General features: G+C 39.7%; 4 protein-coding genes and 1 long non-coding RNA gene across 12 annotated transcripts in view; 3 read left to right on the top strand and 2 right to left on the bottom strand.

The window, feature by feature from the left end:
* Positions 1 to 1,635: 1,635 nt before the first annotated feature.
* LOC117225274 (uncharacterized) lies at positions 1,636 to 2,864 on the top strand. The gene is made up of 3 exons (XM_033478684.2): positions 1,636 to 1,793; positions 1,952 to 2,428; positions 2,525 to 2,864. The coding sequence occupies exons 1-3, from the start codon at positions 1,708 to 1,710 to the stop codon at positions 2,700 to 2,702; spliced, it is 741 nt and encodes a 246-aa protein (XP_033334575.1). The 5' UTR covers positions 1,636 to 1,707; the 3' UTR covers positions 2,703 to 2,864.
* Positions 2,865 to 2,885: 21 nt separating this feature from the next.
* LOC117225275 (rhodanese domain-containing protein CG4456) lies at positions 2,886 to 3,893 on the bottom strand. 3 transcript variants are annotated; one of them, XM_033478685.2, is made up of 4 exons: positions 3,655 to 3,893; positions 3,355 to 3,558; positions 3,114 to 3,276; positions 2,886 to 3,020 (listed from the first exon to the last, which is right to left on the bottom strand). In XM_033478685.2, the coding sequence occupies exons 1-4, from the start codon at positions 3,815 to 3,817 to the stop codon at positions 2,966 to 2,968; spliced, it is 585 nt and encodes a 194-aa protein (XP_033334576.2). In that variant the 5' UTR covers positions 3,818 to 3,893; the 3' UTR covers positions 2,886 to 2,965. The 3 variants fall into 3 exon arrangements, with proteins under 3 accessions (XP_033334576.2, XP_033334577.1, XP_033334578.1); XM_033478686.2 differs by having other exon boundaries at positions 3,631 to 3,797; XM_033478687.2 differs by having other exon boundaries at positions 3,645 to 3,797.
* A 563-nt stretch (positions 3,894 to 4,456) lies between these two features.
* On the top strand, positions 4,457 to 13,052 carry LOC117225308 (uncharacterized). 4 transcript variants are annotated; one of them, XM_033478775.2, is made up of 13 exons: positions 4,457 to 4,639; positions 5,849 to 5,963; positions 6,054 to 6,235; positions 6,506 to 6,768; positions 6,871 to 7,066; positions 7,151 to 7,440; positions 7,507 to 7,907; positions 7,993 to 8,138; positions 8,207 to 8,526; positions 8,622 to 8,756; positions 8,841 to 9,022; positions 9,147 to 9,301; positions 10,689 to 13,052. In XM_033478775.2, exons 2-13 carry the CDS (start codon positions 5,885 to 5,887, stop codon positions 11,592 to 11,594), a joined length of 3,255 nt encoding a protein of 1,084 aa, XP_033334666.1. In that variant the 5' UTR covers positions 4,457 to 4,639; positions 5,849 to 5,884; the 3' UTR covers positions 11,595 to 13,052. The 4 variants fall into 4 exon arrangements, with proteins under 4 accessions (XP_033334666.1, XP_033334669.1, XP_033334668.1 ...); XM_033478777.2 differs by lacking the exon at positions 4,457 to 4,639 and adding an exon at positions 4,716 to 5,124; XM_033478776.2 differs by lacking the exon at positions 4,457 to 4,639 and adding an exon at positions 5,116 to 5,253.
* Positions 13,053 to 17,695: 4,643 nt separating this feature from the next.
* LOC143258866 (uncharacterized) lies at positions 17,696 to 22,675 on the bottom strand. The gene is made up of 2 exons (XR_013032774.1): positions 22,543 to 22,675; positions 17,696 to 18,321 (listed from the first exon to the last, which is right to left on the bottom strand). It is a non-coding gene; the product is annotated as an uncharacterized LOC143258866 (long non-coding RNA).
* Positions 22,676 to 23,314: 639 nt separating this feature from the next.
* Positions 23,315 to 26,266, top strand: part of sns (sticks and stones) — a 717,563-nt gene continuing 714,611 nt past the window's right edge. For all 3 annotated transcript variants that reach the window (XM_076519189.1, XM_076519190.1, XM_076519191.1), the window contains exon 1: positions 23,315 to 23,791. In XM_076519189.1, the coding sequence (XP_076375304.1) occupies positions 23,710 to 23,791 (82 nt within the window). In that variant the 5' untranslated portion in view covers positions 23,315 to 23,709. The remainder of the gene's footprint in view (positions 23,792 to 26,266) is intronic.

Below are 26,266 nucleotides of genomic sequence, written 5' to 3'. Positions count from 1 at the left end.
GGCGACGAACACTGCTAACGGTTCCTAGATTTATTGTTAATATTAATTGTAGTTTTGCCAGGCGTTCAAATGGAACGGTCTGAGAACATTTCAAACTATAATTTATGCACAAAGTAAACCTACAGTTAGGTTCTTCAAATTTTTAGCCCTTATCCATTCGGAGGATTCCAACGATGGCGGCAAATCGACGGGCCGCGTGTCCACAAATAACCCATCCGTGCCATCTGCAATTCATATTACAAATGGACTTCCAACTAAATTTGATCAATTGCTTGTTACTTTTAGGACCGAGCCAGTTTTCTTTATTTAACGTCGCGTCAGACCATTCCGGCCATAATGTTGCATCTTTGGTAACGGACGAGTTAAATTCGGACTCTGGAACTTTTTTAGATTTCAGAGACATATTTGAAGTCTCTGCGAATGGTGAAGTACGACAGTCACTTTTTATATCATGCAATCGGTTTTAAATATAGAAAATATAATATAATAATTAAATAATATAATAATATAATATTAATATATATAATATATAATATAATAATGTAATACTAATATATATAATATATAATATTAATATAATATTAATATATATAATATATAATATAATAATGTAATACTAATATATATAATATATAATATTAATATAATATTAATATATATAATATATAATATAATAATGTAATACTAATATATATAATATATAATATTAATATAATATTAATATAATATAATAATTAAATAAATATCTAGCAGAAAATTCCATAATCAAACATAATCAAGACAATTCTCCAATTGGATTGCCCCTCTACTTTCTTTTTAATTATTATGTCAGCATATGGTTATTTGAAACAATATACCGATGATACAGAATTATTCAGAAGAATTTGCTGTATCTGTATCGTGCAACAAAAGTTTATTTATTATTATAAACTAACAGGACGAATGATTATTGCCGCTAGTACCATAAGGTGTAATGTCAAATTCGGCACGAATTATCTGCTCCTGCAATTATAAATATAGCGCCATTCGGCGTTGCGGCGAAACACTCAAACTGGTAGACAAAATTATCGACAGGGTAAAATATTACGAAATACGCAAAGAAGCAACTTGATGTTTTTAAAAAAATATTTGCATACGATAATTTCACTAACAGTTTTAGCATTTTGCAACTACGTCTAATGGCGCTACTTTTATGTTTTTTTTTGGAACAAATAATTTCTACCGGATTTTACATTGTATCTTATGGTAAAAGTGACGGGAATCTTTAATCGCAATATTTACAACAATGAAAAAATTGTTCTACTACATAGATGCTGAAGAGTCTCTTAAACATTTCTGCACCCACAAAATATTTTTTTAGCTCCCATGTTGACAGATTTCATGCAAATATTTTCAATATTACCACCGATCAAATTCGTAGACGCCGCCAATCTCTTCGAATATCTATATATCCAGCTAGCGTTATTGTAGTTTTAAATTGAGTTTCTTTTTCATTCCTAATAGAAAACGCCAATGACGCCATCTCGTATTTATCAGGTAGCTACACGTCTCTAGATAATACCACTTATGTATGAATCCGTAAAATCACGTGACCACTCCCACCAAAACTACGAGGGCAGCACTGTTTACCTGCTTCATAATTCTACCTGGTTGCCTTCACAGTGGTTTACTATGGTAAGGCACTACAGTTGATACTGGACGATCACGATGGACGCACGAAGACGCGATAGAGAACAAATTGGGTTATGTGGTGTTGACAGAATTTGGGGTAAATCACCAACACGCATCGAAGAGTATGTATTAATTACAGCTTCTGTCTAATTCTCATGATCTCGAGTTTTAATTTATTTGTTTGTATACTGGAACGCAAAAGTTTCTAAAAACAAGTATACATTCAATCATAACATGTTTGTTGTCTATTCATGTCATAACAACTGTCATTTAATGGCAGCTCTGACGAAGATGAGGAGCTTAACAGACACAAAGATAGTATCATCACAAAGGATAGGAAAAGAAAACATGAGATGAAAAAGAAGAAAAGCAAGAAGATGAAAAAGGAAAAGAAATCCAAAAAGCAGAAAAAGAAGAAACGTAAAAAGAAGAGCAAGAAGAGATCAGACACTAGTTCTGATAGTGAATCGGAAGGATTAGAGTGGGTAGAAAAAAATGGCTCTAATGATAAAGCGAAAGTTAGAAAGGGATCTAGTTCCGATGACAGCGGTGATGAAAGCATATTAGGTCCAGTTCAAAAACCACATGTAACATTGTCTGCTAAAGACTTTGGTAAAGCTCTTTTGCCTGGAGAAGGTGCTGCTATGGCAGCGTATGTTGCGGAAGGAAAACGTATACCTAGAAGAGGAGAAATTGGCTTAACCTCTGAAGAAATTGCTTCGTATGAATCCGTTGGTTACGTCATGAGTGGTAGCAGGTAATCTATACTATTATATTTTATGAGAATTCTATAACAAAATTAAATGGATTTAATATAAAAATGAATTTCTAACACCATAATTTTTTTACGCAGACACCGGAGAATGGAAGCAGTTCGTATTCGTAAAGAGAACCAAATTTATTCTGCTGACGAAAAACGAGCATTGGCTATGTTTAGTAAAGAAGAAAGACAAAAACGAGAGAATCTTATTTTGGGACAATTTAGGGAAATGGTTAATCAGAAGTTAGCACAGGAGCAGAAAAGTAAATAAGACAATTATATATTTTGTGTAAAATGAGTGGTCTATATTTTACATTATCGAGTAATGGTAAAGAATGATTGATGAAGTGTTTGCATATGTACAATTATATGTATACAAGCTCTGAACTATGTGTATATATATATATAATTAATAAACGTAACTCGCGTATTATGTGACTAGTACGAATTAAAGTCGATTTAAACGATTTTTATTTTGAGTAATTGATAACAATTTATTGCTGAATAAATTTCACTAGATAAGAGTAGATAAGTCTATCCTTGTATTTTACTTTCCCAATCTAACCATCCACCAACATAGTTATATGCACTGAAACATAGATATATCTAATTAGATGATTCTAACCTACATAAAATATAGTTTACTATGTGAAACTTATTAATATTAACAAAGTTTTAATACTTTTTGTATCCAAGCTTTTGTATCTCCTCTTGTACCATTCCACTTCTTTTACCGGATCTACAACTTAATATGATCTTTGTATCTTTTGTAGGTTTTTCTTTGTCAAATTTATTTTTAAAGTCTTTGTCAGACAAGTTAAGTAAATTATTAGATACATCTCCCACTGGAATAATATGACACAGTAATTAATATTTAATGTCAAACAGAATAATATTGTAACGAATATAATAAGTAACTGTACTTGGTATATGAATACTTCCTGGTAGTTTTCCGGTCTCATCAATCTCATTTTGTTCCCTGACGTCAATAATGAGTACATTGTCATCTTTCTGAGCTTTTATAATATCTTTATAATGAACATTGAGTTCTTTTACATCACCTTCTGCCATAGTCGTAGTACTAGACTTTGAAATTCTTGACGTTGAAAAATGCAAAGTTAACTGACCTAAAGAACACAAGATAAATATAAATAAACCTTGTTGTCTGTAGAAAATATGTAACAATTAGAAGAGCTTACAGTTAATAACATACTACTAGTTACCGTCGATAAAAGGTTTATGTAATGTGGTTCTTATCAATTTATCGTATACACACGATTTTTGTACGATGTGTGAGTTGGAATAAAACGATGTGGGAGGGTGTAACAATCTGCAAAACTGACGTGTTTTGCTACATGTCATCATTAATTTACAAGTAGTGAACATGTTTCAGGTTTGTACAGAAAGCTACCGACAACTACCTTACACCAACGTGCTACTGGAGCTACTGGACTTTTAAACACAGTTTATCCTATACATGCAAAGGTGACTTAAGGTTTAAATCTTAAGGTACGTTCTAAATGAACTGATACTTTACAGGTATTCCCTACATTGTACATTTCAATCCATTACGTCCATATAATGACATTTTCTGAAGACGTTGAAGATAAGATAACAGTATAATTTCCTATTAATTTTGTCCGAGGTGGTCGTAATGAATCTGAAAAAGCGTGTCAATGAACGTGGCATAAAAATGTGTTCAAAATAGAATGTTGAATAAATTCTTATGTGCCAACATTGCATCTACATTTTATTTAACAATGTCATTCGATTGTAGCTGGAAATGCATATAGTGATCGAACAAAACAACATTAATGTAACAAGTGTTCCGTTTTGATTTATCGATATCGAGAAAGCAATGAACCCGGCCTAAAACTTCGCTGCGAAAGTAAAACGTAAAAATCTTTATTTTCGTGGATAAAAAAAAGAAAGAAATCTTTATAGCGATTGTGATGCAGGAAAAAAAAGCAGGCACAAACATGAAATTTTTGTGTGCATTGTTTTGTAGTGAATCATCTGCGGATGGAGAAACTAGTCGGGAAAGATTAGAAGAGTCAGGAAGAGCGTACATCCCGTTTTCGTGTACGTCGCACCCTGATGAGGAATGCGGGAACTAGCAATTTTTATTTCTCGTGCGTGGAGCAGTAAAGTGTACTAATTTATTGAAATAATTACGACACTCATCCCGTTTTTGCACCTGCGTATACTGTGAGTAATTAGAGAACAATCTTGTATGGCCATCTATTCATGATTCGATCGTGCAGCATGCGAAAATCCTCGTCGGGCACACGTCGGGGATATTCTTTTGTTTATTTATGCAGTCCTTCAAGTTCAGAAAGCTATAAAAGTATTCGGATTCCGTGGAAAAGCAGCGTTCTCGGATATTCTGTAATCTGTGTATGCGCATAGACGAGTCCGGTTCACGGGACCTCGAATATTTTCCCGCTGCGATGTTACGCATCAACGAAAAATCCAATATCTCCGGATTATCAACATTCCAGAGTGTTGACACCTCTGTCAGAGAGTGCTCTGCTTTACCATTACTATAATATCGCCGTCTCTCTCGTGGACACGGGTCCCTGCATAATTCCCTTTCGGTTTCTCGTTTTCGAATACCGCGTAGTGTCAAATAAGAGATGCATGGATAGGTTTACGTTCCCACGTTCCCAGTGATTTTTAGTGTTCCAAGATGTGTGAGTGTGATTAATCTGTGAACAATTGTCCGCATCCTTCTCGTTCACCTGCTCCACGAGTTCCTAAAGAGATGAAGTGCTTTTAAAATATTTCGTAGCGTACAGGGCTCGAGGAAAATCGAAACGGAGGTATTTGTAAAATTATTTTGAACAGTGAACGACGACGTAAATGCGGTTGCGATATAATGCTTCGCGAATTCCAACCTGAAAGCTCAGGAATGCGATGGGGTATTTAAAACAGTTGAAAAGTGAAGTGATAGTATTCTGCATAAGACTGCGCTTAAATTGTTGATATACTTTTGAATATTTTTAACGCGATTATGTAAAGTGGTTTTACATATGTATCTGGTTTAATCTGTTACCGATTTTAATGGAAAATGTAATAGCTGGGAAAGTGAAACTTGCAGGATTGCGTATATTTAATGAAATAAGTTTGCAGCTGTTCAATCTATTTAAAAAGATGTTTCGTAGTTTTAGTATTAATATTTTTTTTATTACAAAATAGAGTTTTAAGATTCGAGCGTTTGATTCAACACATTCCTCTAAAAAATAATATATCTTTATTTTGTCATTTTATTATTCAGATGTTTTAAATAATTTTAAAACAATGCTGTAAACGTTTGCTGTTGATAATAATACTTCAAATACTTCTACTTCAGTCAATATTGTATATTTATATGTAAATGAAATTATTAAGCTTATAATTGATACATTACACTTTCAGATAAAACTAGGAAGGCATAAATGAGACAATAGAAACATGAGTTCTTTGCAACAAGGTAGCAGATTCTTGCCTTTTTCGAATAACAATATACAAAGGAAACAGTTATCAATGCAAGGTATAAATTATTTAAAAACATGTACTTCACGTTAGAGCACTGACTTTTTATTATGTACTTTTTAAAATATTTCTGTTGTACATTTTGTAGGAGGTCTTCCACAAAGCTTAAGCGGTAGTGAAACCGATGTTTCAACATCGAATGAAAATTTAACCAATGAAGATCGATATGTAATAAGGCATACAGCTCGCCAAGAACCCCAAGGTCAAGAGAATCAGCAGCAAAGCCCATCCAGGTCTTCCAGTCACAAAGAAAATATACCAAATATACAAGTAAGTATAATTTATTATAATAATAAATAAAACCTCTCGATCATTTCAATGGTATTTTATGTTTCCACTTTTAGAAGGCATTTTTTAATTTTTTAGTATAATTTTTGTTATGTATTGAACTACAATTTATAGTATATACTATCGCCTACGAAGTAGGTGTGGTAGGTGTGGATGTTGCCTAATGCTATCTATCTTGTTTCTATATATCACGAATTACTACAATCGGTGTGATTAAGTTACATAAGTGTAAACTGTTTCATTGCAATCCAGGGTAATGTGCTCAATAGAAACAGTTTGAAGGACAGTTTGAATGGTTCGAACAGAAACAGTTTGAAAGAGAATTTGAATGGTTCCAATCGGAATAGCCTTAAAGACAGCATCAATGGTTCTAATAGAAATAGTTTGAAGGATAATTTAAGTAATCGTACCAGTGTTGGCTCAAATAGAAGTAGTCTGGATGTGTCTACAAGTTCATACAATACACTTATCATTCATAATGCTAATGATGACAACTCATGGGTACCATCTGGAAGGTAATACAAATGTTCGAATAGCAAATCTTATTTCAAATTTTTCGTTATACTTCAATTTAGTGAGCAATTTCGTCTAACTGGTACTAATTACTTAACGCACAGGTTATCAGGTGTTGTGAGAGAGCATGGCGATATGGGTTATTTGTACTGTGATGGTGGTGGAAAAGGACATTCTAACAGCCCAACTATGCAGTCCTTATCGAATTTATCGCACGAAGATCATGTTTACGAGCAACCCACTAATGGAGGGTGTCAAGAGATCACAGATATACCAGATGATTATTTGAGTCAATCACAGGTGACTTCATTAGCGTTACAAACAAAACTAACAGTGGTATTTCGATGGAATCGATGCTTTATACCGATATTTTTAACCAAGCAGGTTCTAAAACATCTTGCAAAAGAAGTGAAAGTACCATCGTATAGTAAACTTACAAACAATGGTGGAAATATAGACATGCGAATGCGAGATGGCGATAGAGCAAAACAGAATGACAGTGAATCCGAAGATCGACCACCACCTTCTTACATGTCTGTTTTACTACCGTTAAAAAATAAATCCAGACTTGTTGGGCCAATGGAAAAGTTGACGTTGTCGAGATCGCAGCCTGATTTATCTAGAATTGGCAAACCAGACATCGACAACTATAACTTGCGAACCACTTCTCCACGGTAATTACACGAGGTTTATTAATAAATGTACAGAGAACCACATTGTAATTGAAACGTTCTTTGCAGGCCTCAAACGAAAGGGAGAGAGGAGACAGAATCTGCAACCGGTGAAATTTGGCCTCCATCAGAAATGATTCAGATCGTAATTCAAGAGAACAGTGCCTTAAAATTAGAATTAGAACGGTGTTACAACAAGGTCGCCAAATCTCAAAAATTGGAACAAGAAATTGCGAAAGTACACAGAGCGCACGAGGAATTAGCGGCGTCCTGCGAGCGTAGAGAAAAGCTGGAACGAGCTGCTAGATTGAGGCTACAAAACGATTGTAGACGATTAACCGAATTAAACCGCGCACTGAGAGATCAGATAGATTTATTGTCCGCACGCACTGATAGTCCGCCCGTCGTAGAATCTATGAGGAAAGAATTAACTCAACGTGAATTACTAATTGCACAATTGATCACACAAAGTGCGTTATTTTTCTTACGTTAAGCCGGAAAATACAAAAGTATATTTTTCATTAAATTTATTATCCACAATCGATTTCGTTTCAGATAAAGAATTAGCCGCGGCGAAAGAAAGACAAGAGATCGAATTGGCAGCGCAACGGGCAACGTTGCAAGAGCAGCGTACACACATAGACATTTTAGACACGGCTCTCACTAATGCACAAGGGAACGTTGTGCGCCTTGAAGACGAAGTAAATAGTTTTAATTAAACTACGAAACAGTTTCTGACTCGGATGTTACAATGTTGTTGTTTTAACAGAGTCGGAAGAAACAAGTGTACGTGGATAGAGTTGGCCAGCTTCAACGGGCTCTGTCTTCTCTTCAAGCGTCCTGCGAAAGAAGAGAGGAAACAGAAAGACAGTTGAGGCTTCAATTAGAACAGGAATTAAGAGAATGCGGCGGCGGCGGCGGCGGTATCAATGGTATCGACGGGGAAACGATTGCGGAATTGAAACGACGAATACGCGAAAGAGACGAGAAAATCATGTCACTGGAGGGTGATGTAGCGAAATGGGAACAGCGTTATCTCGAGGAAAACGCATTGAGGCAAGCCGCAATTGATGCGGCTAGTCTTCCGAAGTAAGTTATCTTGTGAATTCAAGAAGATATTTTTAAATTACGTAGATAAGTAATAAGTTTACTAAAGCGAACGCACGATGCATGGTTTGTAATAGGGATGCTAAAATAGCTGCACTAGAGAAAACGAGCCAAGATGCTGAGAAATTAATCGCGGAAGCACGGTCCGAAAAAATGAGACACATGGATGAAGTTCATGCTGCACAAAAGAAATTGGCTGATCTTGAATCTAGGTAATAAGTGTTTCTATGCACATCCGCTCATCGAATTCGTTAAATGTGCTTCAATAATTGCGTAATTATTTTAATGTTAAACAGAATGAAAGATTTAGAATCAAAATTGGCTGAGAGAGATGCAATGATCAGAGTCCTTCAGAAACACACATACGATAAGGATAGTAGTAGCAGTAGTGGCGTTGGCAGTTATCCTGCTGCTCATTCGTCCCATTCAAGTACATCGGCTGAACATCACAATGCGCTGACGAGCACGCCAGAACTTGGTAAATTGTTATTTCCTATTACAAAAGTTGATACTATAAATGTCTAAGTATCCGTTAATTAGTTGTAAATTAGTAACTCGTTTACAAAGTATAGTAACTAATTTCGTATTTTTGTATTTAAAAGTGAGTAGTGTATTGGGTGGAGGCAGTGGTTATGGAAGTACTGGTTCTTATGGTGTTACGGACAGCTATAAGTACAGGAAGCAAGGCAGTTTCGAGCAAACAAATAAAAGTCTCGATGATCAGTTAAAAGAGCTAGATTCCCAGCTGCTTAGTAAGGTATGCACAATACAAGTAAATGTATAATTTTCAAGTCACTAGCATCCACATTTTTCTTTTCTACGTAAAAATTTGTACAAAGAACGGCCGAAAATAGTGGAAATAATTTTATTTATTCACTGTTTCACATTTATTTCACAGAATTTTAGTTTTCATATCATCTGCGGACAACTTAATATTTTTATTTTTGCGACGATTGTATTTTATATCCTTTAGCATTTATTTCATAGCTACAGATACAGAACATGAAAATATTACTGATTGTACGGTTAAAGGTATTCGAGTGTTATGTTCCAATTAGTAGTTTAGTCGAGAATAGTTAATGTGTATCTTATAATATAAAATGGAGTAATTTCATTATCTATTTCATTAGTTTAATTCAATGTAATTACTATTTTAAAAGAATTAAACGTTCGCTTCGATAGACTCTCTCTCTATCTCGATAATCGAACATTTTTTTAGAAATAGTTTACTTTACCGTTTAGATAGTGACACATCGACGCATTAACTATTCTTTTATCGTTTTTACGAATGCTATTATTCGAATAACAATGTGTGCTCCATTAATTCGTTATTTTTTGTGAAAACTTTTATATTTTCTTTTCTTTTCTTTTATTAATGGGAACTATAGAAAGTAAGCTTTTTATTATACAGCACTGTTTTGTCATGCTGCCGGCATGTCGTTTTGTGTAACAAAAATGAAACGTTACGTTCCTTTACACAATAAGCAGGATAAATAATAATAAAAAGCGAACTTTGTATAACGTTACAAAACCTTTTTTTGTAGGCAATATGTAAAATATGCATTCATCATTTATTTTTATTCACAAACACCCAGTAAAATTGTATTTTCACTAATATAACTTTTTGTGTGCCATTGATTTTTGCGTTTTACAATTAACTACACAATTTCGTAACATATTCTCGTTACCCTGAAGAAAGAATTGATTCGAGAAACTTTCATAGCCAGTTCTTCTGTGAATCTAAGATAATAACGAAACTGACTTCTAAGAAATAGGAAGACGTATCACCTTCGTTTGTAAATTGAACATAGTAAATTAATTTTCACGTTTGGTTTGCATCCATCATCTTCATCCTCTCCCACCACTCTACCAGGGTTGCTATTTTTCACAGCACATTAGTCATAGTTCCAAAACTGCTAAAGCGCGATAGCGAGTCGACCAAACGGGAGACGCGAATGTCGAATCTTTCTTCGGACGGGCCCTAGTCTAATCAACAAAACCGACTGTCCCCCTAAAACCATTATTAACCCGCCACCAAATCCCGATCGATCCCAGAGTGTGCATGCGCTGTTGTGGCGAGCACTAACCCCGTTCCAGGTCCCGGATCTCCTCTCCAACGCAGCCGTTTTGTTGTCTTGTTTCAGCGGGCACTTTGCTGTTTTCCAGGATTCTCTAATCCAGGCACTGCGTCGCGAAAAGGAAAAATACCCAAGCCACTATTGGCGGGTGTAGATAGCACAGGTACCTCGAGTACGGCCTCAAGCAAGAGTCGTCTGTTGGACGACTCGGGGGGCGAGGTCTCGCCGAGTATAATGGAATTCGCAAGTGCAGCCTCGCGGCTGAAGGGCACCGTCTCGCGATTGTCCGACGGCAAGCCCGAGGATATGATGCTGTTGGAGAAGCAAGGCCGGAGCTCGCAGAGGCAGAGGATGCAGGAGGGCGAGCCCCGGCGCGCCGGAAGTCTTCCACCCAGCTCGTTGCCGCGGCCCCCGAAGACCTTGAAGTCGACCAACTCGCGTTACTGTCGGCTCAGCGACACGGAGGCCAGGAAGAAGTCGGACCCGGGTCCAGCCCTGGACGCTTCGGCGAGCATGAAGGTGCGGGACGCTGGCAACTGCAGCATCGAGTACGGTCGCTTCGACACGAAGGCACAGCGCCGGAAGAAGTCCTTCGCCACGGAGCCATTGGTACCCAGCAGCGTGCCGAAGAAGCCGTCCACCTCGGTTGGCCACGAGTACGAGCGTCTTCAGGGCGAGAATCTCCGCAAGAAGCAGCCATCGTCGACCACGGAGGTCAAGCACAGGGAGACCCAGAGCCGCTCGCTGATCCCGCCGCCGTCTCGTCGCATCGGAGAATACGGTCGCCTCAGCGAGGGCACTCTGAGGAAGCAGACAGGCTCCAGGGGCCAGAGCACCGGCAGCACGGTCAGCAGCAAAAGCGGAGGGCGCGACTCCGGCGGCACAGCCAGCAGCGAAGCCTCTACGTCCTCGCTGCCGCCATCCAAGGCCAGGTCCATACCGCGTCCCAGCAACTATCGTATTCAATTCTGATTCGCCAGACTTGGGACAGGTTTTCTGAACGGACACGGAAGCCATCAAGAGCATTGCCTCACCGCCCCCGTATTTCACCCCTTTACCAGGAGGATTTCGATTGTTTAATGCGTTACGTGCCGGTGGCTCGACACCGGTGACTTCAAATGTTCGGTACATATCAGTCGAGGCGAATCGCAGTAGCGCCCCGTTAGTTGTACTAGATCTTACTTTGGTAGATCCAGTTCTCTTCGACTGGCTTTGTGGAGTCTGCGGTTTGTTGTATTTAATGCTAGAAACGGAGTACTAGAATCGAACAAGGAAGAACTGCCTTCCTTGACAAATGATCGGATACGGCTTGACCGACTAACGCGGCGTTACTGCACTCTTGGAAATCCAACGCGAGTCATCAGGGGTCTGCATTCTGATTGTAGTAGTAAACGTGCTATATGGGTGTTGTATAGTGATATTATAAGTTATTTCAAAAGAGTGAAGCTCTCTCAATAGCGAAATTCGCGTGCGGCTGATATGTAGAAGAACCGTTTAGCTTAATTGTATCGTGAGATTGTAGGTCGGAGATAGTTTCCTTAAGTATGAAGATCGTTCTTGGTCACCGGTGATCCACGCGGCACGAAACTGTCTAAACGGTTCTGTTTTTCTTCTTTCTTTCTTTTTTTTTGTCATTGAAAACTCTCAACTTGCTGGGAACCATAGAGAAGAACGAGGAAACCGACGAAGGAGCCGACGTCTACAGCGAATCAAGTGGGGTGGAACATATCGGAAATTGATACTGATCGCAGAATCAAAAGCGAGACCATCTTCTCGAGCACCTTTTCTTTTTCTTTTTTGCTTCGTTCTTCTGTAGTTCGACTGCATAGAGTCCTAAACGTGCGTATCTGCGCGAGCAATACGCGAACAGCCATAATAATGAGGCGCCGGTTCTCTTCTCGCTGCATTGCCGGGAGAACCAGATGCCAGTCGCACGATATAGCGGAGTCGTTGGTATATTGTTGCGTAGCGATAGTGCATGACCTAGTCATTACCAAAGTAACTTCTATTATGAAATGGAATTGATTTCCTCTCATTTTTTGTATACACCGTGCCTACGTCTCGGAAAACTGTGGCCTTACGAAATGTGTATTCATTTTACAAACATAAAAAGAAAAAAAAAATACGTGTGCCTTGTAAGACTGCGTAAACGCTCGGTATAACTATATAGTCTAAGGGAGTAACGTTCAGGAACATTTTGAAAGTAGGAGGACGAGTTTCTCGGCCACGCGCGTGGTCCTCGGTGGATACGGTCGGATCAAAGTCAAACGGCTGATCAGGACTACGACGAAAATCCCCGATCAACTTTACTTTTACCTTCGTTCAGCTGTTCAATCTCAAAACCATTGTAGACGTGTAAAAGCGGAATCGGTTGGAAGCTCTTGTACTTTGATAAAATTGTGTTTTGGTACACTAAACGCCTCAGATATACTTTGCCATTCGGTACTGTCCCTGGCTGAAAAAAAAAACACCGTCGCCATCGTGCACAGAGAACTGTTTTACGCGGATGGAAAATTCGGTAGGAAATTCTACGAAATGCATTGTTATATATTTGATAGAGACAATACGATGTTATCTCATCGTCTTCTCGAATATCGAGAGATCTTTTACGAAGCACGATTTCGACGGAAAACTTTCTGCTAGGGGCAGTATTTAACATTATTTTTGCTCCTCACAGCAAACAGATTTTCAAACGGTGCGATGTGTCCTACAACTCTCTACGTATCATTTCGACGAGGAGGTGCGAAAGTCGCAAAGATTTTCTTCAAACTTGTGTTTGGGAACTCGCGGGAATTTTCCATTCCAGCAGCCATAGATATTCCGTTGTTAGCATAGAATTTTGGAAGATTTTCGGAGGAAGCGATGTAAGAAACACGCACGAGGCTTTACCGGTGGACGGAGCTTCTCCGCATGCACGTATTGTCTCTGTCTCACACACATTCACAGTGAAACGCGCGCGCGCGTGTCGAGGAGTAGAATACCACAAAAGGTGTCTCGCCCGTAGACAGCAATGCATCACATTAATTAGCGCAGTGCTGTCCAACATAAGCTCCAGGGCTTAGGGAACTTCCACTTTGCTATCACAGACTCCCTCAATTTGCCACCATTACGTCCCTTACTCTGTTTCTACAAGCACAATACCACTCGTGTGTGTTCTATGTTATGGGGAAACAAACTTCCGCAAACTCGTTATCAACACGATTAAGTATTGCGATGTCCAAGTTACGTACGTACAGTGGTAACGAACAAGTCCTAATCAATTTTCGTCTTCTAAGCAGCGAAGCGGTCTTCAGAGAAATTAGACGATTCTTTATCAAAACGAAGTTTATAAACATCGATCTTGAGCAATATCTTTTCTTTCCGGAGTTAGAAGAATCGGTTCGAAGTATCTATTTATTTCCAAGGAGAGATCGAGCTCGATCTTAATTAGGTTTAATAACGCGCTGATTATCTGATCCGAAGTTCATTAAATCTCATCGGACTTTTCTCAACGAGTCTGTTCCCAGGTATCGAGTTAAAAGTTACAAAAATCGTAACAATAAATAATTCTTGCTCTCCTTGATCAATTCCGTCGCGTTCATTGATCGCGTACGCGCCACCTTCTCGTTTTTAATTCAGCGAACATACGTAGGTATGTAATTAATATCCACTTAGCGCCGCCGACGCTGGAATCTCATAAATCGCAATTACGTTCGTTCATTCTCGTCTCTGATCAAAAAATTTCTTCTGAAAGTGTGACGTTCGTGTATCGATCAATAGCAGCGAGTAACTACCACGAATCTTTTTCTAGATTAACAATTGCTCGTATTTTGTTAACGATCAAAAAACGTGCGTAGCTAGTAAACAATAAGAAGAAATGATCTAAACTTGATCTTCGTATCTCAGAAAATCTGCATTTAATTTGAAAAAATGCCTCTCTTTCATCGTTTCACGAGAACGCCGGACCGCGTGAGCCGACAAAATGGCGGGTTCCAAATCTTTCAATCTACGATTATCGAGGTAGTACGAACGCATTCGCGGGTAATTATTCAAGAAATTGTTTTCGATGTTTCGTATATTCTGATAAAAATCGCTAGAAATCTGAACGATTATCAGAGACTGCAGCGTACTAATTTATGTTTGAACTCGATGCACTCTGGCCACTTTCGTAAAGCAATGCAAAATAGCGACACTCAAGCGCCGGTAGTGTTAATTGACGAGGCAGAGGACGCATGTAATGTCCACGTCGCAGTAACGAAGAGGAGGAGAAGATCTGCGTGCTCCATAAAAGTAAAAAGGGAAACTACGTCTGAAGTAGCCGGACCGGCGCGAGTGGTCCTGAGTAGCCAATTGAGTTTGCTCCGACTGCGCATTAAATCTCTCTATTCGTTTTGGTTTTGTCTTCGGACCGTATTTGCTCTTCCGCCGAGAATACCGCATTTTTCTTTGTGCGTGCCGTTGCGAAAGCATTTTCTATTTTTTTCGCGGCGAAGTATCTTTGGGTGCGTTTCTGTGCCGGAAACGCTGCGATGATACACGATGCGACCCGGTCCCGCTTTTCCCGCGGAAAAGCGCGACAGATGCTCGGGGAACACGAAGCAAACCGCAGCGAGGGATTTAAGATAGGTTTCTATATTTTTCTGTAATCGTAGATTTTTCTTCTTCTTTCTTTTTTCGTGTGTACGTCTCGACGATTTGCGTATCCTGTACGCAGCGACGGAAGACAATCTGTCTCGTAATACTGTTAATTTAAGGCGAATGATGCGAACGCAGCGACGGAGAAACCATACATATAAATATATATATATATATATATACAATATTTAGGAATAATATATTTCATAATGAAAGTATATTGTCTTTTTGTAAAGTCTACTTCATCCACTCGTGATGGAGTCTCTCTGGTTTGACGTTCCGAATACAAGGCTGTTCTCGGAATTTTTTGAAAGAACGACTTTCAGTATTGTAATTTCAAACTGGGTGCATTTGTTAATGAACATTCGGAGAACGCACTTAAATTTTTTCAAGCCACAATTATCATTTTCTTTTAAGCTTAAGCGATGATTATGAGATGCTGGTGACTATTATAGTAATCTGCGTACTTTTCGCATAAATTAGGATTTTCTTGGATTCTCTTACTATTGTTGTACATGCGTAAAATCCGCAATCTAGTAATCATGATTGATCGGCCACTCTGAGTCCATAGGGAACAGCATAAAATCTGCAACGCACCTAAAGAAGTATTGCGGTACCAAGTAATGCGGTTTTTAAGTTATCAAACAAATATTTTTGAAGAAACAGTCAAACTAGAGGGAGTCCAGAAAATACGTATTCGGAAAATACTTTTCGCCGTGCTCGATCTTCACGCCGCGCGTCTTGTTTCCAAGATTTTCGCCCTCAGAACGATCAACGGGCGATTTCTGCATCGATCCTGGACTGCATGCTTCAGACTAATAATAGCGAGCCGGTACGAGCATAAGATCGAAGATGTTACAAAAGATATCGTGTGAATTTTTGTGCGACTACATATATCTCGGCTGTTGCGTGAAAAGTTCCGTAGAAACAGATGCGTGAGTGCGTATCGCGCGGCATTCTCATTGTCGTTCGCAGCTTCGTGCGTTGAACCGCGGCATTGTCCTGATCTTCGACTCGCAATTAGTATAGGTACCAATAAGACTGAAAAAAAAAAAATGAATGAACAGAGCGACGAAACAAATGTCTTCTCGCGATTGGCTACCATGTTTTTTCCTCGCCTCGTCCATCAATCCTTTTCTCTCTTTCTGTTTCTCGTTTTCCTCTCGCTGGACACGCGAGAAATTACAGGTTCGTTCGGTGATTCTTAATTGAGATCTGCTCGACATTTACGAATTTCTTGTTGTAAAATAAAGTACAAAATTACGGCGCATCTCGAGCAACTGTTCGTTTCGACGTTAACGATCTACAGCAGTTGTCTTTCCTTTCATAAGTTCGTCGGAGTTCTCTGTATATTATTAACAAAATCTCGCAAGATAGGCTTCGTCGAGAATACTAACTCGCCGTACAAACGCTACGAGCGTTTAATCGCATTAAACAAGCGTCGTCGTACCTAAAACGTCTAATCGAGATGATTGTGTTCCATTCTAGCCTGCGTGACGCGCGTCGAACAGAATTATCGAGAGATCATATTTTTCTACTCCTATCTACAGAGTTTTGAAGGTGTTGAAGCTGCTGTGTGTCATTGGTTTACGCTGTATAATGTGTAAGTACGCGGTACACATTTTTTTTCTATTCCCCGATTGTACGCAATATGACCGAATAAAACGTGTGCTATCATAACAGGTGTCTCACTGTGAAAACAAATAAACCAGCCGAACGTATCGCTTTCGAGACAGATCGAAGGTGTGCCCGAGCAATTTGGATCATCCTGCATGGATTAACGGGCTAGTTACAGCGGATAATTATGTGTCAACTAGTGCGCTCGATAGCGAACATAATAAATAGTCCGGTGAATTTCTATGCAAATTCGTTTGCTTCGAAGCTGATTACAAAAACAGGACTCGGACTGCACTTTATTTACCTCGCTCGCGGCTTTAACAACGATGAAAATAACGTAGGAACCTCGCCGGACGGGATTAAAGCTTTATCAGCCGACGATTTCGTCTATTTACGTCGATCGCGGACACGTAAACTCCAATTATGATCGCAGCTCAGATCGATTAAGAAAAGATCAACGTCGAGGATCGTCGTAAAGCACAATCGAGGAAGCAGCGCGATGGTTTTGTATTTTTTTTTATTTTTTTTTCGAACAACTTTGCATCGAGAAATATCATGCGCTTAGAAAATGCTAGAAGTCGGTCACCGTTCGTAACAAAGTTTGCTCGGGAACGTGTCTCGGGCACCCGAAATTTCAGGATTTCCGATATTCTTATTCGGTCTCTCTTCCCGACTACCTAAACGTCGGGCATTCATGGTTTCGGGTTCTCCAAACTCGCTTGTAAATCCTCCGTTTGTAAACTGGTACTTTTGGCATGGCGCATATCGCGGGAAGTTTTTGGAATAACAGGAATACATTCGGAGTTGCGTTACGAGAGCGAAGTATAAAAGATGCCGAAAAATGCGTTGCACTTAACAATCATTTATTTGTTACTGCCCACAAAATCATTATATTTCAAATATTGAAAAAATATCATCTTTCATACGAAGTTACATTGTGGAAGGAAAATTTCAAGTATTTAACAATCGTTCGTGTGTAATTGTCTACAAAATCATTACATTTGGAATGTTAAAAATAGCTTTTAAAACAAAAAAAGATGCAGTAAAATACATTGCATTTAATAATTATCCATTTGTAACTCCACGAAGATAACTTTATTTTTGATATGTCAAGAACATCTTTTTGGTTATCTTTTAATTAGATTGCGAGAGTACAAATAGCAGCGGTGCAATAATTAATTTAAATGAATTTTCAGCTGAAAGATAATGCCGATCGGTGCATGTTCTGCGGAATTGATTTTCAAAGAGTGAAACTGTTCCGATCAACCAGCGCACGTTCCGCCGTGAAATAAATTTTGATCTTCCTTTAGCTATTTTGGTTTCCGGGACGATGTGTCGGTTCCCATGACTTATGGCTGCACGGTTTGTGAGCAGTCGACCCGAAGGTTACATCCCTTTCAACCGGGCTCTTGCTCAGCATCCTGGATAGCTTGGCAGTGCTATTTTTCAATAGAATTCCTTTTTCATCCTAGAGAAAAAAAATTCGAAGTATTAGTAACATTCGACATAATTTAATAATTTTTAAAATTATCACATATGTACGCGTATGATGGAATGCGCAAAATTGACGTTTCTAAATCGTCTACTTTCAAATCAATGATATTTTTCGGTACAGAAAGTGTGTCTTTCTTTTTTGGCTCGCTATCGGAATTACGCGAGCACTCGTTTTCTTTCTTTTTTCATTTAATTATACTTCGCGAGTGAACGATCGCAAATTGCAGGTCTATTCCTTCGTCGAGCGGAGAGATTTAATTTCAAGATTTTTATTGAAATGAAGCGAACCTATATTTTGCCAAAAATATAATTTGGATAATTGAAGTTTTCTTCTAAGGTTGAAAGCGGCCAACGAGTTCCGCCATAGCTCTTATCGATTCTTGCTTGTCATGAAGAAAATTGCTCTCGTAAATAATAACGGTGAAGAGGAGTACTTTCAGCGTTGCGCCAGTACGAACACTGTCGCTGAATTTCGTGGAATTATTTTAAGACGTCGTGCACGCTTAAACCGATGATAGCGATACTTGTTAGAACGGAGATGCGATTAATCGCGAATGAAATCTATCCCGAAGAAGCAACGAAAAGTGAAAACTTGTTTATCTTTCATTTTTAATTCTGTAGGAATACGTACTGCCGTGATTAAAAATGAGAAGACCCGGGTTTTTTTCGCGAACTTGAATGCACAAACAAAAGACAACATCGAAAGTTATAAAAAGAAATATTCTTTAGTATTTTGTACAATGTTTATATTGTTGAATAAATTTTATCATCTCTTTCGCCAGGCATAAAATAGTGATTTGGCTATGAAATGTCATTAAATTCAATTTTATCGATACTTAAGAATTTCTTTTTTTATCTTCGCCGAACAAGCGTCAAATAAGTTCGACAAGAAATTCTGTTGTCAATCAAATGGCACAAGCGATAAAAAAAATGCGAATCTCGTGCAATTCCACCTTAAAAAATGTCGCGTCGTGTTCTAACTGTTTCATAAGCATTCTGTATTTCACGTCGTGGCTCCGACATTTCGCTAGTGAAGCCTGATGGTAAGATAATCCTGTGTCATGATACGTGTGTATAAAATATGAAGAGGACAGATAATCCCCTGCTTTCCCGTCATACTAGACTCCAGCAGCTAAAGCTACAGCATTAAAAGTGAACAGACTGAAAAAAATGTTCACTGTTTCAAAGATATCAGTTTTTTGACCTAGTTTAGTCAGAACCGTTCTCCTTCATTCGATGGATAGTACTACTGACCATTAGCCCTTATGGCAATACAGATGTTTTATGCTAGAATACGTTGTCCGTATTATCGTTGAGTGCCAGAATTGAGAAATATTTTCTAACAAAGTTCCCACTGCCTGTGTAATAAATCGAACAATGTTAAATAGATATACATATGATACAGAGATTACCAAATAAATTAAAGCTAATAATTAACGAATTAAAAACAGTACTAATTATATACATATTTACTCGTTTAATTTTCGCGAAGCTGATCACATCATCACAACTAATGCGAATCTGCTTTTATGATTTTAGAAGGTAAAATATAAATCCAGATTAGGTGAAATCCCAGACAATTTCGGTACTAATAAGCTAACCTAAGAACAAATTAGTAATTAAAAAATTGATTCGATCTTGGAGAAAGATTCTGTCTCATTGCTTTCTATTGTCGCGATTTCTGTATGCTGTCGAGTTCATTACTATTCTAAAATATGTGAAAATTACGAATGTGTTCTTTAAATGGTGAAAGCGAATTTTTCCCATTACGAGCATACTCGTGAATAAACAAACAATTGTTATCTATCATCATTAGACTGCGGATTATTAATATTATTAATGACACAAAATTTATTATTAATTATCATTGTCATTAATAGATCGAATACAAAATAACAAAAGCATTTATATGAATATTTATTTGAATATATTATGTATTATTATTATTATTATTATATTATTATTATTATTATTATATTATTATTATTATTATTATTATTATTATTATTATTATTGTATCATCATTAGAATGATTAAGGAAAGAAATAAATGTCTATGTTGCTCCTACATCTTGCAATTAATGAAGACAATTTTTATTTTGCATAAAAATCCGCAGTCTACTTGCAATAATAAATGAAAACACATTTTATCACAACGGATGATCAAAGAATTGCAAATATACATGTCAATAAGCAAGGAACTGTCATTTTATTCCAACAAAATATATAAATATTCGTCAATTAAATGTTTATTGCGACGAGTATACCCATCAGTTAAATCATTATTGCGACGAGTATACTCGTCAATGGAAAATATTGTCAGGTCGAGTATACTCGTCGCAAACACGGCAACTTCTCGAGGGACGATTTCCCGGGCCCTTTTCACAGCCCGAAGATAGCGTCCTCCATTTGATCAAACTTCCGGTAAACTGTCGCGGAACCCGAACTTTAACACGTTAAGCGCCGAGCCTGTTTTGCCTTCCATTCCGTTTAGCCAGCGTTACAACATTCTGCGAAAGCTGCCAGAACATCGGCTTTTAATAACGCTCTTTAACGTTTTCGTTTGGTAACAACCGACAGCATTCGAGTAAATGCATTCACTTACGATCGCCGAATTATTTAATCCTCTATGGGCCCATGTAACTTTCAAGTCACAAGCTAATATATCCACATTTTACCAAATAGTTTTAGTTTTTTTTCACAAGATGATGCTTACGTCTTAATTATATAATGCCTCTGAAATAATTAATAACAATATTGATGACGGTTGGCAGCACCGTCAATCTGAAATGTCAAAATAAATGCCTTGCAAGTTGTCTGCAGATAGAAACCAAAGGGACCATCTTGTGCAATTGAGATTATTTGTGCTTTTGTCGGTGTTTACTAAATAAAAAAAAAAGCGTATATAACAGCTCTCGGTTCGTATATCACTAACAATTTATTTATTTGCATTTCAATAATCATTTTGTTACTATTTGTACATGATACAGTTTTGTAACTTTCAGGTTACATTGGGATATTGTTGTAGATTCGAGTGTATTTCTTCTATTTTCAAATTTATATATCAAATACCCCCAAAATACGGATACAAAATCATATAAAAATAAAAGAGGAATTATTATTCGACGCATTAGCGGTAATAGATCCGAAGATTCTTTATTAGATTCTGAGTCCGATGATCATCCAGTAGCATTTACCAGCCGTTGTTACTTCAAAGTTACAAATTGAATTAATTGTAATAAAGTTGTTTAAACTGTTAAATATTTTTTAAATTAGCATATATAGGTTTATAATAATAGATTCTCCGTTGGATAAATTTTTTTATATTTAAGAAAAAAATTCTAACGCTAACAGAAAGGCATAATGTCTGAAACGATCCTAACGCGGCCGGAACGGTCAGCGTGGCGTCAGTCAGCGGTGAACTGACACGGCGCTTAACGTGTTAAAAAATGCAGTTTCCGGTGGACTTAATAAAGTGCGCGGACAAAGAGCGCGCGAGGGAGGGTTTTGAGAGCGTATGTGGCGTTCGCAGCGTAAGAAGGCTCGGTGTGTCTCTCGTCGGGTCGCGATCGGAATAATCGTTTCGGACTCGGGACGCGCGCGATAGGGTCTGTGTGCGGTGTCTTGACGACGTTTTCCCTCGATTTTCCGCATCTGCGTTGTTCTTCTGATTCTCATCGTGTCAAGTGCTTTGCGTGCGCACTGCGCTCTCTCGCCGTGGAAGCCGTAGGGGTTGGGAGGTGCAGTCGGATGCTGGTCGGCGCTGTGGGTTCGTGCGCGGTCGCCGGCGCTCGGCAATCTCCGTGGATCTCTGCGGGGGCAGAGGCCTCCTTCCCTTCCGAGCAACTCCACAGTGTTCACACTCCCGCGTAGGTGTGCGGCGGTACGTGCGAGTTTTATTTCTTCGTCCCGCGATCCGAGTGTATACGAGTACGTGTTCGCAACGGTCTCCCTTAGACGGAAAAAGTGAATTAGGAGAATTTTCGGCTGGGGACCGGCGCGTCGTTCCGGATCGTCGACGAAGTTCCGCGAACGTTGGTTGGATCGCGCCGGACGGCAGCGAGAAACGTGCCTGGGTACCGGCGAGGCAAAGGGATGATCATCGTTTGACACATCGTCGGGCGCATCGAGGAACAACAACGAGAGGAAAACCGGGCCCCGCGACAGCGCGTACGGGCCGCGAGGAGGATACATACCTGCTCCGAGTGAAAGCCGATCGGCGAACGCCGCGGCGACCGACCGTCGTTGTCCACCTTGACAGTTCACCTGTTACAACCGGACTCGCGACGCTGCCACGGTGCGTCGTCTCCGGGCCGTCCGCGACGACCGTTCGATCCCCCCCGAAGTGTGTTGATCGTGAACTTGTGTGTTTCGCCGGTGTGACAACCCCCGGTTCTATTGGATACCGATACGTGACAGCCGCTCGTGCCAGCGACGGGCGAAAGTGTGGAAAACGCGACAGCCGAAACCGGGGAGAGAGCCTCGAGCGATCGGGAGTGCGCGCGGAACGGACCGACGGGCAGATCTATCGTCTCGTCCTCGTCTCGTGACAATCGAGGAGACCGCGCCGGGGAGGCAACGGGCCACACCGGTGTTCGAAATATTACACGCTCGGTTTCGAGCCCCCGTTTCGTTTCGATTCGCGCGTCCGAGCCGCCGCCGCGGCCCCGGCGTGCCGCGATCGACCGGCGATCATCGGCCGTCGATCCGTCGATCGGCATCGATTTCGTGGAAGGCGTGCGCCGCGCGCGAGACACCTCTCGCTTCGCACGGCGGCGGTCAGCGCGAGCTTTTTAATCGGCGGTGGAGCGCGCGCGAACGAAACCGACGCGACGACGTTTCTTCCGTGCCCGACGGAAGGACGCATTCACGGACGGCGATCGCTCGCGGCGAAACTTGTTACGCTTTTGCGACGAGAGCACCGGGCGCCGAGAGTGGCCGACGGCTCTTCCAGCGACAGCCGACCCGCGCGTACAGAGCTTCGGCTGCCGTCTCTACGCACGCATTTCGCGGACAGTGCATCCACGGTGTGTGGTTGAACGGCGACCGACCGAGAACCCCGATTCCTTCGAGTCTCGAAAGGACAGATTTCGTCGAGGCCGGCTCCGTCGTATCTCGGTGAAACCAAGTGCAGCCAGTGGACCGTGAACCGACTGTTTCGTTGTTTGTGTTGTTCGGTCTTCTGTACCACCTTCCCCCTTCCTCCCTCTTTCTCTCACTCTCTTTCTCTTTATCGCTGTTTCTACTCTCTCTCTCGGGAACACGTTTCGATCGTATGAGAGTGGACCCCACCTGTGTTTACATACGTTCTATCGTGTCCGGTGTGTTTATCTATGTTCCTGTAGCGGACTCTCGAGCCAGCCATGAAGGACCACGGAAACAAATCGTCGACGATGAGGCTGATCCTGTTTTTCGTCCTGCTGCCCGCAACGACCCTCGTAAAAGGTAAGCCGTCATCGATGCTATCGGCGAGCCTTAATTCGCGACGGGAGACCGTCGCGTTGATCTCTGCGACGATCTAGGATTTTGCTGCGAGATCGAATGTTTTTAAAAAATGCGCAATTAGCCTTGATTAGAAAGGAATATATCGGTGGCCCGGAATAAGTAGTGTTCTTAGTATTGTATTGCATTTAGATGAAACGAGTACAATAAATACTCTCTAATTGAGCCGTTTATTTTGATAGTGGTTTTAACACGAGAAGATTTACTTGTATTTGTTACCTCAGGATACTGATATTTTTTTCAGTATAAATAATTTCGTATAAAGATTAAAAAGTCACCACTTTTCATTACGGTAAAGTGACTTATGCCACTTTCAAAATAAACGGCTCGATTGACGCTCAGATTATTTACAAAAATGGACAATTTTGGAAGAGGAGATACGATTATTCCAGCCTTGCACCTCGTTTTTAAAATTGTTGACCATCGACAACTATAAAAATGAGCCGCAAGGCTCGAATAATCGGATCTGCTCTTTCCAAATCGTCTATTTTTGTTTACAAGCTGAAGGAAAATCAGGGAGAACTCGTTTTGACACTGATTCACAGCGAGAACGTTCGCATTTGAATTTTGAACTTTTCCACTTACTTTTCCAACTTGAAATTCGAACTTTTCCACTGTTCACAAGGTGTGTTTTTAATACTTTTTATTGAGAAATTGTCTACGTGGAATATTGTACGATGCAAAATGTGATCACACGAGATCGAAGAACTTTTGATTGCACTTTTCATTACGGTAAAGTGACTTATGCCACTTACAAAATAAACGGCTCAGTTACCGATGCTTGTTCACTGTTCACACGAATCTGTCGTTGATCTGATCGGTTCTTTCTTGCTTGTGTTTACAAAGCTTTACTTCACGGCAGACAAATATTACAAAATATCAAAAATGATTACAAATCATGCCAGCAATTACAATCGAACGCGTAATGAAAAACAAAAAAAATATATAGCCATCGAGAATGAAGTCGACCTAGATTATCGAAATATCGCACTGCGTGCGTCGGGCGTGTATCGGTTTTATGATTATTTAAAGACGAGCAACGTCCGGAATATCGGAAACCGTTCTCGATGGGAATCGGGCCGGATTTCGAAATTGTTCGAGAGAACTCGCGGGTATCTTAGACGCCGTGTTGCGAACCAGTTCGTCCGGACTGGTTTGGAAACGGCGCCGTTCCGATTTATTCGCCGTTCATCAATTACGGGCGCGGGCTCGGTCGTAACAGCCCAGCTGTTGTTGCGCAGGTTTTTTTAATTCTGTCGATGTCGATTGATAAGAGAGACCCCCGCCGACGTATCGACGCGGCGGAAATTCGAATTGTCCGAAACTCGAATCATATCAAATATTTAAAATTGCTGTTGTACTTCGTTAACGAATTCCCTGGCAACGATGTACCGGTTTAACGAGAGCCGGGCATTAATTGACGACGGTAAATGAATAACGTTTCGATTGAATAACGAATGCTCGGAACGGTGTAAGTGGTCGTAGTGCACAGGTCTAAAGGAGCATTAAGTCAAAACGGCCGGAATTCAACGTTTCAAGTGGCTAGTTATCGAACGAGAGGAAGAGGAAGTCTAAGGAGTCGATGATAGACATATTTTCTGAGAACTAATCGCGATTAGGCTGTTTCTATAAACCCATCCTTGTTGCTACAACAAGTATCGGATGCATAGGTTTTAGTTGAAACTGTTTTCCTTTGTACGATCGTAAAAATCGTCATCCCAGAGGAAATTAGATTACGTTGCTATTAGATCCATATAATTCGTCTGATTAGAATGGAAAGTGATATTGTTCTGGAGTAATTTATTGTAGGAATTCTCAGTTCGGGTTTCTGTTCATTTGCGGAACTCTTAACAATTTCGAACGTACTGCATATCTATGATCGTCGATAAACTTTTATACAGATTCTGAAATTTTCTTTTGCAATCACAGTGGGGGGAGATTTACAATAACAGTTTTATAATAACAGAATAAAAACGAATATGATATTCAGGCTGACAAAGAATCGGGAAAGTAAGTAAACAGTTTGTGAAAACTTGCTTTGAATTTTGGCTGTAAATATGTCTATTTTATTGCTGTCGCCATTTACAAGTTGAAGGATATTGTAAAAAGATAACAATTATCCATTAAAGAGGTTTCAGAAGAGAATATATTCTACTGTCATCATCATAATTAATGTTTCTACAAGTAATTAGACACAAGTTCAGTGTTCTGTGCTTGCTACACAGAGCTCCATTTTTTCCATCAATTGAAAAATCCCGTTTTTCTTCTAACGCAATGACGCCCTTCAATCCTTAATTATGAAAGAACCATTAGGCAATCGCCAGGCAGATATCGTTCGATACTTTCGGACTGTTTCTTATGAGCATCGAACTGCTCGGACAAGTTTCCGAAGCAGCCCCAGCCCCGCGATACCTCCTA

This window comes from Megalopta genalis, chromosome 2 (genome assembly GCF_051020955.1).
Source record: "Megalopta genalis isolate 19385.01 chromosome 2, iyMegGena1_principal, whole genome shotgun sequence".
Classification (NCBI taxonomy): Eukaryota; Metazoa; Arthropoda; class Insecta; order Hymenoptera; family Halictidae; genus Megalopta; species Megalopta genalis.
The sequence above is the reverse complement of the archived record's forward strand: the minus strand, read 5'-3'. Positions and strand labels throughout refer to the sequence as shown.

Coding starts and splice junctions, on each gene's coding strand:
- LOC117225308 (XM_033478775.2), top strand. CDS start 5,885: ATGAGTTCTTTGCAACAAGGTAGCAGATTCTTGCCTTTTTCGAATAAC. Junction 7,441..7,506: donor TTGCGAACCACTTCTCCACG/GTAATTACACGA, acceptor CGTTCTTTGCAG/GCCTCAAACGAAAGGGAGAG. Junction 9,302..10,688: donor ATTCCCAGCTGCTTAGTAAG/GTATGCACAATA, acceptor GTCTTGTTTCAG/CGGGCACTTTGCTGTTTTCC.
- LOC117225275 (XM_033478685.2), bottom strand. CDS start 3,817: ATGTTCACTACTTGTAAATTAATGATGACATGTAGCAAAACACGTCAG. Junction 3,559..3,654: donor ACATAAACCTTTTATCGACG/GTAACTAGTAGT, acceptor TGTGTTCTTTAG/GTCAGTTAACTTTGCATTTT. Junction 3,021..3,113: donor CAAAAGCTTGGATACAAAAA/GTATTAAAACTT, acceptor TCTATGTTTCAG/TGCATATAACTATGTTGGTG.
- LOC117225274 (XM_033478684.2), top strand. CDS start 1,708: ATGGACGCACGAAGACGCGATAGAGAACAAATTGGGTTATGTGGTGTT. Junction 1,794..1,951: donor TCACCAACACGCATCGAAGA/GTATGTATTAAT, acceptor ATTTAATGGCAG/CTCTGACGAAGATGAGGAGC. Junction 2,429..2,524: donor TACGTCATGAGTGGTAGCAG/GTAATCTATACT, acceptor TTTTTTACGCAG/ACACCGGAGAATGGAAGCAG.